Source organism: Crocuta crocuta, unplaced genomic scaffold (genome assembly GCF_008692635.1).
Source record: "Crocuta crocuta isolate KB4526 unplaced genomic scaffold, BGI_CrCroc_1.0 scaffold96, whole genome shotgun sequence".
In the NCBI taxonomy this organism is placed as follows: domain Eukaryota; kingdom Metazoa; phylum Chordata; class Mammalia; order Carnivora; family Hyaenidae; genus Crocuta; species Crocuta crocuta.
Genome location: NW_027531522.1, coordinates 1,962,533 through 1,976,462, shown reverse-complemented (window position 1 = coordinate 1,976,462; position 13,930 = coordinate 1,962,533). Strand labels below are relative to the sequence as shown.

At 40.2% G+C, this 13,930-nt stretch overlaps 1 protein-coding gene across 1 annotated transcript in view; it reads right to left on the bottom strand.

Annotated features, from left to right (window-relative positions):
* Nucleotides 1–765: 765 nt before the first annotated feature.
* The window catches only part of PRTFDC1 (phosphoribosyl transferase domain containing 1), a 98,273-nt gene continuing 85,108 nt past the window's right edge, over nt 766–13,930 (bottom strand). Inside the window, exons 5-9 of the mRNA XM_077772472.1 lie at nt 7,973–7,990; nt 6,546–6,628; nt 6,048–6,094; nt 3,044–3,120; nt 766–2,016 (exon numbers count right to left, since the gene is read on the bottom strand). Coding sequence (XP_077628598.1) covers nt 1,969–2,016; nt 3,044–3,120; nt 6,048–6,094; nt 6,546–6,628; nt 7,973–7,990 — 273 coding nt within the window. The 3' untranslated portion in view covers nt 766–1,968. The remainder of the gene's footprint in view (nt 2,017–3,043; nt 3,121–6,047; nt 6,095–6,545; nt 6,629–7,972; nt 7,991–13,930) is intronic.

Below are 13,930 nucleotides of genomic sequence, written 5' to 3'. Positions count from 1 at the left end.
AGAAAAGGAAATACTATTTTTCCCAAGATGACATTCTTGGATAGCACTGTCAAAATATTGTCTGATAGGAAAAAATTGCAAGAATGATTAAACTTCTTGTGTATTTAATGGATGTTTCTTTTTGAGCATGAACTAGCACAAGTCCTTCTCAAAATCTTGTGAAGTAGATCGACTTCCTCTTACTTTGAATAAGCATACAATCCTCAAAATTATATTGATGTTTATTAAACTTCAACATTTTAAAGAAAATAGTTTAATATTATGGATACTTTTACCTTCACAATCTAATGTAACCGGGTTTGTTCTAGATCTTCCGATATAAATGTGGTAGAGTGGAAATTGTATTTAGAACACAAATTTGATAGTTCCAGAAACTGGCCAATTAGAATTATTAATCTCTAACTTGGATACTGATTCTTCTATGCAACAAAGCTAAAAGGAATTCCCTTTGCTGGTTTCTCACTTGGGAATATCTGGGTGTGGTTTATTTTCTTCTCTAACTGAAACAAAGATAGTCAGGAAAATCTTTTACAACTAAAATTCTTTGTCTCACAAACAAGCTTAAGGAGGGGGGGAAAACAGTAGATCAAGTCTGCCTTAATCATTTGCTTATACTGGTGCATATATTGGATTTTTTCCAGGTACCCAAAAATAAAACGACAGGAAAGACATACGCAGCAGTATGTTTAAGCTACTGGCTCACACACATTTTAATGGCTGAAAGTACATTAAAAAAAATGAAGGCGGAAGAAAAACAGTAAGCAGTTATGAAATGTAACAAGGTTTCTTATTCTTTATTAGCTTAAAGGAAGCTAGAACCTGATAACAATATGCCACACATGGTTCAAAACTAAACAAAGGCTGCTTAGTTATTTACTTTGCATTTTATCCTTTTAGGAGGTGATAAAAAAAAACTCTATTGGCACTCGAGTTTATTTTCAATTAAAATCCCCATAAATTAGAAAACATCTCATAAAACACTGGAAATGGAAAAAAAATGTTACTCAAAAAAACTTCAAGTGCTTGTTTTCTGTACTGCCTGCAGGTCATTTAAGTCTTATAAGATCTCTCAAAGAAAAAATTCAACCTCTGTGTTCATGTTGATGATAATATACATGTCTTGTCCTTTGATGCAAATAAGAGGAAAAACTCATACTTGTTCAGCTCTGAGAATTGAACCCCCCCCCTCCAATTCTGCCATTTACTCATGTCCCACATGAATAAAAGGATGCAGCTTAGAAACGAGAGCCTTGCTGTCATTGTATTTTTTCTAATTAAAATTCAGAGTATTAAACACAGTTGAGTACATCCATGCATACATGACATACTGTTATCACATACCGGAAGCTCCGGTCCAGAGCACTGAGCAAAGGCTCATCTCATAACATCATTAAGATTCATTATACGCTACAGTTCAAAAAGGGTTTGTCAAAGCAAATAGTAATGGGCTGCCAGAAATGCACAAACAGAAATTTATATTAAATTGTCCTTTCCCTCGTTTTAAAGTATGGGAATCTATTGCATTCCCAGTGTATGAATTCGGAGCTGAACTTAAAAGGCTTACCGTTTCTTCAGATTGCAAAACATTACCAAAATGGGATATTAAAAAAAATTAGGTGAAAAATATTTGAATAACTGGGTGGGGGGTATAGTAATCGAGCATAATGACTAGATTGAAATAAAACAAATAGTGAAGGAGTGTGAAGGTAGATAGAACTCATGAGTCACGAGGCGGAATATTTAATTTGGAACAAGTGAAATAAAAGGATTGCTTTTTTCCCCCCCTTAAGAACCTTTGGTATTCTTTACGTTATAAGCTCTGAAAAGAAAGCTCTCTCATTAAAACATTTTTCCTTGCATATCCTGCTGCGAGAAGATGCCTGGGGAGACAAACTTCACATGCTGGCTTTCCGGTTGTAGTCATAAGTATGATGTTATTCAGAGATTCGATGGTGAGAATTTACTTCTTTAAACTCGATACTTTTCTTTCCCGTGTTCATTGATCACGCATATGTGCTGAAACAAGAAAGGATTTAAACGCATAGGTTTCTTAACAAAATGTAATGCACTAATAACAGAATGTCATCTTGTAATTGGTTCTTTTTCATTCAAATATATGTGTGCAGTGATGTGTGTGTATGTGTGTATACACACACATTTATGTTATAGGTGTGTATACACACACACACATAAAATTTAAAGAGACCCATTTGAATGCTTGAAAAAGTTTCCTCATTATTCTGGTTTTTGAGCCTTATTCTGAGTGTGGCTCCCTAGGTCTATAACAACCAGAAATGCTGAAGGAGTGGTATGGTTAGCCATGGTGGAGACAGAAGTCTCCACCTGGTCAAATTACAGCCTCTAGGGAGAATGGAGAAACAGCCATGGTAAATACAACATTGGCTCTTACCTGATCCTTTTTAGGTAGCAAGAAATGTGTTGGGAATATGACAATATTCCTGAAAACAGGATAATGAAGTAGCTCACAGAATCAAAAGAAGAGCTAAGCAGTGAAGCAACTGGAAGGTGGGAATGGGGTAACTCCTGACTCCATCCCATGGTGCTTGTGGATTTTCTCTGTGGGGCCCTGTTGTTCAGTGGCAGAAGGTCAAAACCCCTTGATTTCTGTGACTTTTGCTTTAAATTTCTAATTCTTAGCAGAGAGAGAGATGATTGGTCCACTTTGGGTAGGGTGCCTACCTCTAGATCATTAAACATGGGTCAGGGTCACACAGCTCGGGGTCTACACTGGGGTTCCATGTGCCTATGTTGAAGCCACTTCTCCAAAAGAACAGTAGTTATAAACTGCATGCAACTGTAATTAGGATTATTGATGCAAAGTGCCCAGAATATTCCTGACACAGAAGATATTCAATAAGTGGATACCATTAATATCATTAATGATATCATTAATATCATTAATGATATCATTAATATCAGTAAGTGGCAGCCATCATTACTACTATTTCAACAATGTGTTAAATTGACATTAACTGTTAAGTTCCTGCAAAAAGGAGGGTAGGGATTTGCGTGCATGACTTACATTCAGATCTCGGAAGTATTCATTGTAATCTAAGGCATAACCCACCACAAACAGATTTGGAATCTCAAATCCAACATCTGAGTAGAGAGAGGGGGAGAGAAAGGAATAAAATTTAGATAACATAAGTAGATAAGCCACCATAAGCTATTGTTGGCACTTAAAGCGTGAGGACCTTTCATTTAGGCAGAAGCAAGTGGGAAAAATGATAAGCAATGTATAGGATGAGCCCGATGGGACCTGGACCAGAGTGACCAGCCGGGGAGACCAGGTAAACAAGCAAACATACTAGGAAGAATGACTGCACTTCTGCCACCCAGAGCTGAGTAAGGAATCAGCCAGCCCAGCAGATAACACGAAGTATGCATGAGTTAGTCATGTAGCCCCACTGTTTCAAAGCGAGCAACAGCCAATGATATAACGCCAAAGGAAACACTTTGGAAGCATAAAGTGCTGTTCAAACAGAAGGTATTCCAGTACTGGGATATGTGACTAAGTGCAGGGGCTATTGTCGCTGGGAAGCGCCCCTCCCACTGGGCTCAAAGTCCTCAGCTTGACAAAGGGCTGGAAAGCAAAACGTGAGGGACAACACGAAAGGAAGTAGGATTGTTCCGTTTAAGAAAGAGCACGCTAAGGGTTATTCTAACACGGGTCTTTGACTCCAGGATGCAGATGATATTAATTAGCTCTCTATCTCTATTGAGGGAAGAATGGCAGTAAATGGATTTAAATGCAGTATGAAGTACTTAGGCCAACCAAGGGAAGAATTTATTGAAAGGGAGATGATTTTTATTGAAAAGAATCCTTAAGGAACAGACAGTAACTCTCCTTCTCCTTCTGTCTTGAAATGGAACAAATATGCCCATGATCCAGTGATTTTTCAAACTCGTTCCCGTTGTTTTTGAATCTGCTGGATACAAGGTTGCAGGTGAAAGATGTACTCGCTTACTTTCAGGAGGCGGTACTTTGGTGTAGCCAACGGTCTGACAGCACAGCACAAGTTATCCTTCTGGTGACTACTCCCCACCATTTTGATCCCTATTGACCAGAGATGTTTTTATATGGAGGAAGCTGGTTCCTGCTTGCAGAAAGTGCCAGAGGAGAGGGACTTACTATCTAGAGGATTGCATCATATGTCACTGATAGAAAGCCCAGCTGGTCCTTCCAAACTGTAGGTTGCTTGAGAAAAAGAATCCAAGAGGAGAAGCAGGAGAAAAGATATCAGAGCATATAAATGGGAAAGAGCCCATTATGAGAAAGGAAGCAAAACTACCAAGCCTCAGAACTCCAGAAAGAAGAAACAGAGATTCTCAACCAGCTACAAGGATATCAGAAAATCCCAGGGAACCCTGGCTGTAACTACAAAAATGACTTTACAGTGACCAATGCAATCTCTACAGTAGGCATGACAACCGGGCCTGGGGAAAGCCAGTTCAGAAGGCCAAACCTTCAGAGCTGTCACGGGATGAAAGAAGGACATTGGGTCAGTGGATCAGGGGAACGGTTAGGAATCAGAGTGACCTATCTTTAGCTGCTAACTGGGTGCAGTTTCTACACTTCTATTTGCAATTACAGATGTTACTTACAGATGTAGTGCAAGGGTAACGGTAGTGTCTGGAACCAGACTGCCTGGGTGCAATACTGACTCTACTCTTACAGCAGTGTGACCTTGGAAAGCTCTCTAACCTCCAATTTCCTCATCCGTAAAATGGGCATAACAATAGCATCTACTTTAGAGGAATGGTGTGAGGATTACAGGTGTTATTCTCTGTGTAGCTCTTAGAAGATTACAGGGCACACCATAAACTCTTACTAGTGTTAACTGCTAATATTTTATTCATGTGGTTGCCGTAAATGACACACAAAAAATCTGTAATTAGTTGGATATGTCTGAAGTGAATGTCTTTCAACTTCAGTTAAAATCTTATCTATACAAAATCTTAGAAGATTTCTGATTACTCACTTTGCCTAACCCTACCGCATCCAGATTATGCTCCCCAAGCCAGTAACTGGACAGAAACATCTGCCCAGAACTGACGTTGGGTCTGTCTGCTCAGAACTGATGTCTAGATTTAATACATCCAGCATAGGAATGAAACTTGTTTTTAGAAAAAAGAATCACTGGCGAAATGTCATTGGCACACTCCCCATCCATAGTGTGCTTCTCTCGCTCTGATGTTTTTTCAGCTTGCTGATGAGAACCGTAGCCAAATTATCCCAGGGGCTTTTGAGCAAATGTAAGTTACAAAAATCAAGCTGAAGTCTGCCTATGCAAGTGAAAAAAATGGCCTCTCGTGTTAGAATAATAAATAATCAAGCTGCTTGCTTATTCTTCCTGGCATCGGAACTATTCGTATTATGGGGAGGTGGGCAGCCGAGTGCCCTAGCTGAGGTTAAGTCCTCCAGAACACATATCTGAAGGCAAGTGTGAAGATGGTATCTGGAGCTCTTTGCTCTGCTAATTCTCTGTGTTCTTGAACTTTTCTTTGGAGATGATGGGAGGCGTCTCAGGTTTCCCCTCCTGCGTGCTAAGATTCAGGTTTGTGGAAGGTCAGCATTGGGCACTGTCCGGTGACAGTTCTTCGAGACAGAACGGGAATCCTATGCCTTTACAGTGCCTTCCCCATGTCTGACTGAAAAGGGCAGTCGCAGAGGCAAGGATCCTGTGTGCCAGCCAGTCTGGTGGGGTCAAGTCTCCCTCAACCCCCTGCAACCGCTTAGCTGTGTTCTTTGGCTTTAAGGTGCTATGGAAACCCTAGAACTAAAAATATCCAATGCACACGACAGAGTTTCTGTGAAAAACGCAAACTGGAAAGTTAAAAACCCTTGTTGTAAAGGGTTCTTTCCTCCCGCCAAGGCTGGGGAGACCTCGGGAGATTTGGGGGACCATCAAACCTTCATAGCTTCCGCCTCACGTGGAGTGCCAGCATATAGGAAACAGAGATTCTTAAAGGGGAAACACCACCACCAGCCAACCAATCGACCCACAAAAGCCAGAAGGACTTACAGTCAGGTCTAAAGCCATCACTTCTAGGTGTTCTCTTCACCAACAAACTACCGTGAAAAAAAAATGGTGTTTAGTGATCCAGATATAACTTCTGTGAATTACAAATAGAATTGAACATCATTAAAATATGTATTTCCCCCCCGGAGCGAGTGGGGCACCCTCACAGCGCTCTAATTCATGCTCCTGCTACCGCGGCATCACATCAGCGATTCTAGATAAAAGGGAGAGGGGCCCTGGCACCAGGCTCAGCCAGCTGCTCCTGGAAACAGCTAATGGAGGCACAGACACCCAGCAAAGCATGCCTTCGTCCCCTTCCTCTCTCTCAGGCCAGCGGTCAAATGGGCTATTTGTTCAGTGTGGTCAAACCATAACACCCCAGGCCGGGGGGTCACCGGTTTGGAATAGACTGCTCTCTTTGGAAACAGCATTCCGTGTTAGCTGCCTTCTCCGGCCGACGTGCAAAGACAGAAGCAACAACGCTGTGAATGTCCTACTCACCTGGCTACCTTAATCATGTTGGGCTTGTATTTCTCTATGCTGCTGAGCAGCGCCTTCATGGTCCTCCCCGTTCCAACAACATCCTTTGCAAAGAGGACAGACAAATTCAGCCCCAATGCATCTGGGCAGCATAATAGATTTTTCCTCCAGACAGATGACTGTAGTCCTTATTAATAATGCATCACAATTAGAACTGCCATCGAATGGGGTCAAAGTAGGAAGCAGAGTTGGTTATATTTTTTAGACAGGTGCCTGTCTCTGAAGCTGGGTGTAGGGGAACATATTGGCGAATTATTTCCTCTTGGAGTCCTTCAGCTGTGTTGAAAGCTAAGTTCGGCCTTCTGGAGAGCATGTGGGGCTGCTCGCTGAGTACATTTGGACTCGTGCATGCACATTCAAGGACTAAATTTGGCCCTGAGGTTATGCACAACACAATACGGGACGCATGAATTTTCATGGACATGGGATGTACATCTGAATACACTGAATGGATAAACACCTCCCCCTTGCCCTCCCCAGTCAATAGGGGATTCTACGGCCGGGAAGAGAGATGTGTCTGGGCGGCAGCTGGTGACAGCCTGTGAATTCTGAGGGTGCGAGGCTGCAGTGAGCCTCGGCTCATCTCTGCTGATGAGCTGCTGCGCAATTAGAGGAGAATGGGCAGCAGAAATGCATTGTCCTTGGGACAGAAATCAGCTGTCAGGAGCTGATTATCAAAACAACAGGTCTGAATTTAGCCAGGGTTGGGCAATTCGTTTGGCTAGAGGGCCTACTTCAGGGGTAATGCCCGAGCCAGGACGACTGCGGATACATATGGCACGCACAGGCGATTGTGTAACAAAAGCTTGAAAACAGCTCCCTTGAATTGTTGCCAGCTGATAAGACAGGCGTGCTCTTGAAGGAAAAGTGGCCATTTGCTGATTTGGTCCACTGCCGCTCTGGGGCCCACTCTGTCTCTTTTATTTAGCAGAAAAATTAAATCCTCGCTTTCTCTTGGGTTGCCATTTTAAAATTGATTGCATTTATCCTTTGGTTGCTGAAGGTAGAATTGTTTGAAGTCATTAGAGATCATTAGCACAATGAAGCAACGGTGAAAAGAGTTCAAACCTTGGTTTTACCATTAAACACATTTGGTTCTGTTGGGCTAGTTTCCTCTTCTGTAAAAATGCCTAACTCGCAAATAAGTATAAGAACCGATTCAGACATAAAAATGGATAAAGTACTACAAAACTATTATTGCAAAGCTCTTATTCTGAATCGTTTGAAGCCACTGGTTCTAGCTGGCTCCTAGGCAGTATATCTGGAGAACCATGTGCATAGTGGAAATTCAATAAATCCTTGACCAATTTGATAATAAGTTCTAGATTTCAAAACTCAACATTAGATTCTTTCAGCTAACAAATGTGGGTAAGGAAAAGTCAGCTTACCTCAACAATGAGGACGTTCTGAAATTAAAAACAAAAGAAAACAGTTATTTAGAATATGATGTAAACATGGCTCACAAGATAGACACACATTTTTGCTGAAAGTTAGGAATTTCACAATTTGCTTAGCTGGCCATCTGCCATCCATCTCATCCAAATGCTTGGAGGTAATCTAGGTTTTACAGATTTATTTTAACAGTCTCTCGGCAATTTCCTGATGCTGCAATATTGGTATCTACATTCAGGGGAGCAGCAAGGTCATCTCGGACCCTATACCTGTCTGAAGAGCTATTCACAAGGCATCCCACGTCCATAATTCTGGCAAGCAGCCCCATTCCAGAATTCTTTGGCATACAAAGTCTACTAAGAGTTTACTAGGAAAACAAGCCACATAAGCTACGTTGTTAATGGAGAAAGTGCCCTGCAGATGAATCACAGACTCAGCTGGGACAGTCCTAATCCTGCGTCGCCACCTGTCATTGAGGATTCTGTATTTACTCTTGAATGTTCAACCTTGAGGAAGGGGTGGACTAGGGAGAGTGATGTGAAGTGCCTGGTTGATGTTTTTTGAAACATGGTCGGGTTCCTTGCTATGTGCTCTCAAGGCATACCTCTCCTTTCCCCCTAAAAACATTGATTATGTTTCATTTCAATTCCTGGTTGATACTTGTCTTCCCACTAGATATAAACTCCATGACAGTGGAAATCATGTTTGTCTTGCTTACTATTGTAGTCTCAGCCCCTCGCACATATACTTGCATATAGATGCTCAGTAGTTTATTAAGTGGAGGAATAATAACCGATTACACTGGTTAATTAATTAAAACTAACCAATTAAATGGATTCATAGTTACAAGTCAATACTATCCCATCAAATTAAAATATGACTGTTAATATGGCATTGCAATGAACTTAAGGTGTGGATATTCCCTCAACGTACTGTTGTCTTTCTTTAGATAATTCTTCATTTATCCCTATGATTCACATAATACTTTAAAAATTCTATCAAGCCTTACACCTTAGAAATCTTACTTGTCTAATGCCAAAGAGATTTAAGTAATAAAAATGTTAATCAACCAACCCAAACCATATTACTGCATGTGTCCAATGTTTCTTAGAAGGAAATCTCTTTCTGGAAGTGTTTTGCTCCCAAGTATTTTTCATCATTAAATACATTTAAAAATCTTAGTTTTATAATTAAAATGTAAAGTTATCATGTCTGTATCCCTTAGGACCACAGGAACAGAGGAGTCCCCTTGGTAATCTGAGCACATTTGCTATGTTCTTGACAATGAACCCATAACAGTTAGGATGCGCCATTTTAGTTTGATTGACGCTTACCAACCATGCCCATTAACCAACCTGAATACTTGGAGAACACTTGGTTAATTTAATTCCTTAGTTCATAATCTCTTTTTGTTTCAATCTAATAAGGAAAACCCTTTTAAAACTCTGTTAGTCTGCATTCTTGCCTAATTAAATAAAGTGCACTGAACATAATTAAATCTGTTTTTTCAAAGTTTAGAACCTTGCAAAACAAGAGTCATCTTTGAAAAGATTACCTATAAATATAAGATAGAATGGTGGCTGGGAAGTGGGACTTGAATGTATACTAATCCAGAGATATATTGTTAAAATTACTTAAACACATTTTAATTTTTTTTAATGTTTTATTTATTTCTGAGAGAGAGAGAGAGAGACAACATGACCAGGGGAGGGTCAGAGAGAGAGGGAGACACAGAATCTGAAACAGGCTCCAGGCTCTGAGCCAGCTGTCAGCACAGAGTCCGACGTGGGGCTCGAACCCACAAACCGTGAGATCATGACCTGAGCCAAAGCCGGATGCTTAACCGACTGAGCCACCCAGGTGCCCCACTTAAACACATTTTAAAAGCAAGGTAATGACATATGTGCTCAAATAGAAAAGTCAAAAGATGTTATAAATATTGATGTGCATGTAACTGTAAAGTATTTAAAATGCTTATGTACTTTATGTTTAAAGTTATCATGGCATTCTATGTAATGCATAGCCACAATATTGTCACGTCTAGCAAAAATGACAATCATCTATTTTGGTTTTTTCATTTGTTCCAGTTTTATTGAGATATAATTGACATACACTGTGTAAGTTTAAGGTGTACCATATAATGCTTTGACTTATATATATTATTGAGTAATTACCTAAACAAATTTACTTAACGCCTATCATCTCATATAGATACAACAAAAGAAGAAAGCAAAAAAGGAAAACATTATTTTTTCCCTTATGATGAAAACTCTTAGGATTTATTCTCTTAACAACCTTCCTGTATATCACAGAGCAATGTCAGCTACAGTCATGATAGTGTATATTTCATCCCTAATACTTATTTATTATCTTATAACTTATTATTTATCTTATAACTAAAAGTTTTTACCTTTTGACCACCTTCACCTGATTTCCCTGCTCCCTACCCCCACCTCAGGGAAGCACAAATCTGATCTCTTTTTCTATGAGTTTGGTTTTTGTGTTGTTTTGTTTTAGATTCCATGTATAAGTAAGATCACACAGTAATTGTCTTTATCTGTCTGATTTACCTCACTTAGCATAATGCTCTCAAGTTCTATCCATGCTGTTGTAAATGGCAGGATTTCCTAGTCTGTTATTGCTGAATAATATTCCATCATGTGTGTGCGTGCGTGTGTGTGTGTGTGTGTGTGTGTATCACAATTTCTTTATCTGGCAATAATTTCTTTTTTTAATGTTTATTTATTTTTGAGAGAGACAGAGAGTGAGTGGGGGAGGGGCAGAGAGAGGAGACACAGAATCTGAAGCAGGTTCCAGGCTCCAAGCTGTCAGCATAGAGTCCAACGTGGGGCTCAAACCCATGAACTCTGAAATCATGACCTGAGCCACTCAAGCGCCCCTGGCAATAATTTCTTAATATCATACAAAATCTAGTACATATTTCAATTTCCCCAGTTGTCTTTATTTTTTTTAGGTTTATTTATTTATTTTGAGAAAGAGCAAGCACAAGTGGGGAGAGACAGAGAAAGAAGGAGAGAGAGAGAATCTCAAGCAGGTTCTGTGCTGACAACATGGAGCCTGATGCTGGGCTCCATCTCACAAACTGTAAGATCAGGCCCTGAACCAAAATCAAGAGTCGGATGTTTGACCAACTGAGCCACCCAGGTGCCCCTCTCAAGTTGTCTTTAAAATGGCCTTTGTAGCTGCTTTGTCTAATTGAAGCCCATGCATTGGGTCTTTAATTCTCTTTTAATTGAAAATAGTCTCTCTTACTGTACTTCTGTTTCTCATTTTAGTAATTTTAGACATCATTTATTTGCTATATTATATAATGATGAGAACTTAGTTCTTATATACTATCTCACTTCTCTTTTCCATCTCCCAGTGCAGATGCTTCGTTATGACTGTATCTTCTTGTACTGCTCACATTTTTTCCCTACTGCAGAGCCAAGTAGAGTACTATAATTATGTTTCCTTTTAAAGTTTCTTTTCTTCTAATTGTTTCTCTGTCACCATCCTGTGTGTTAAACTGCAATAACTCTCCTTCCCTCCCCTTCCCTGAGACTCCCTCCCCTCCCCTTCCTTCCTTCCTTCCTTCCTTTCTTTCTTTCTCTCTTTCTCTCTTTCTCTCTTTCTTTCTTTCCAAGCTAGTCTTTCTTGGAAGGCTTATTATGAGGAAAACATTGGTTAATTATGGTTTAACTATATTTCTCAAAGAATTTTGGAGGATTAAGGAGGCTAAGTAGGTTGGTAATATCTGTAACAACACAAAAAACTTTCTGAGTTGTGTACAGTATTTAAAAAGTAAAATTATTTAGTGGGTTCACAAATGATGGGCAAGGGAATACTGATATGAAAAAAATCTCCTATTGAAAGGGAGCTCGGTAGAAACTTAGAATTTTTTAGCGACTTAAATAGAGTGGTCATTACTTATATATTTATTTTCCTTTAAGAACACTACACTGTGTTTTCAAATTCTTTCCTCAGTAATATGTGGGTTTATTGTCTGGATTGTTAGTGGACTACTTGTTGTATGAAAAGCTCACCTCCAATAAAGCAATGCCTTTAGTACCTTTGGAAGATTGTCATACAAAACAAGAAGACCGAGAGTACAGAGAAAGTGACTACCCCAACTTTGGAAGCATTTTCACTAGTGTCCAAGAGAACTAATCTCTTTAAACTTTAATATATCAGGATTCACTCCACAAGCTAAGGGACAAAGACAAATTCATCTTTATAACATGGAGACCAGTATTACAGGTGCTCAAGGAATGACCATGGAACAAATTAACAATTTTGACCTCATTTCTTTCTCTAGTTCATTATTCTTTTGACACATGTCCTCCATTTTTCCCCTCAATGATGTATAAGTCTTCCTTAACTGAGCTCTAATTAATGTCTACTACTTTTAATTTTGCACTAAGAAATCCTCCAACGCCCCCACCTGTTTTTTTGAGTGTCAACCTTGGAAATTTTTAAAGTAACTTTTTAAAGTTTATGTATTCATTATTGAGAGAGAGAGAGCACAAGCTGGGGAGGAGCAGAGAGATGGGGGAGACACAGAATCCAAAGCAGGCTCCAGACTCCTAGCTGCCAGCACAAAGCCCCCATGCAGGGCTTGAACCCACANCCCCCCGACATTTTTCAGTGCCTCCTAAGCACTTCCGATCTGATAACTCAGATCACTGAATCTGAGGTGCTCGCCAGTTACTGACTACGCCATCTCGTTACACCCAGACAGTAAAGAAAGTCTGCAACCTGGGGGCAGCAGGCCAATATTCTATGGGGAGTCTCTGGAGCACATCCTTTCTTTGCTGTGGTGCGATCCCGAGGGAAGCAAATCCCCTCACTTTCCCTGAAGAAAAAGAAGGGGAAGAAGAAAAAGAAGAAGAAAAGAAAGAAAGAATTATACAAATCTCAGTGGTTTTCTTACATAGATTGCTCCCACTTTCAGTCTCTTAAGATGCAAAATGATTAGCACAGCACAGTCTCATCTTCGGCAGCATAGTTTTGTGGCTGTGGTCATGCTGAGCAGAGGGATGGCAGTAATGATGATGGGCTCATTGTGGGTGTGGAGCATGGGTACGAGTGTGAATATGAGCCCCATGGAGAAAGGAATGTAGTTCAGCATTTCACTTTATGTGATAATTCCCAAAATTGCCAGAATCATCAGTCGGTGGGCATTTCCGTTATTGTTCTCAGCCTCGTCAGATGCAATAAAAAGGAATGATTTAAATAGTTAAGGCAGCCAAGGAGGAAATTTGGCAGGTTCTGATGCTTCATTCTGGCATTTGATTAGAAACCTACTTGGTGGGGGAAGGCGGCATGTCTCCTGAAATCTTGCACTTAACCTGCACATCTGTGCTTTCCCGTTGCCAGATCTGGGTCTGTTTCCGAGCATTTGGTTTTATTCCACCCCTCTCAGAGATTTCTCTTGAACATGAATAAAATCTTCTTGCTTTAATGGATACACACATTTTATGAAGTGCCAGGATTAAATCAACTTTGAAAAAACATCAGCTAGAGAGCACGTTGTGCAGACAGCTTGAGCACACCGAGGAAAATGCTTTTAAACATTGTGAGTTGAGGCCATTTAACTTAATCGTTGAGGGTTCCCTTTATTCAAGAGCCATGACCTATTTACAACCATGACTCAGCCAGCTTCCCTTATGAGCTTCCTTTTCTTTGCTTTAAAGAAAGGACAGAGGCAAGAGAGAGAGAAAAAAGAAGGAAGGAAGCAAAGAAAGAAGAAAAGAAGGAAAGAAAAGTAAAGAAAGAAACCAAGAAAGAGAAAGAGCCAAGGGGGCTCTTTTCTAAAGAGCCTTTTCTAAAGGTCCAAGGGGGTACAGTGTCTCTTTTCTAAATATTTTGACTCACACATCTTTAGAAAGTTTAAGAAGTTACATAGTACAGGGGCGCCTGGGTGGCTTAGTCGGTTAAGCATCCGACTTTCG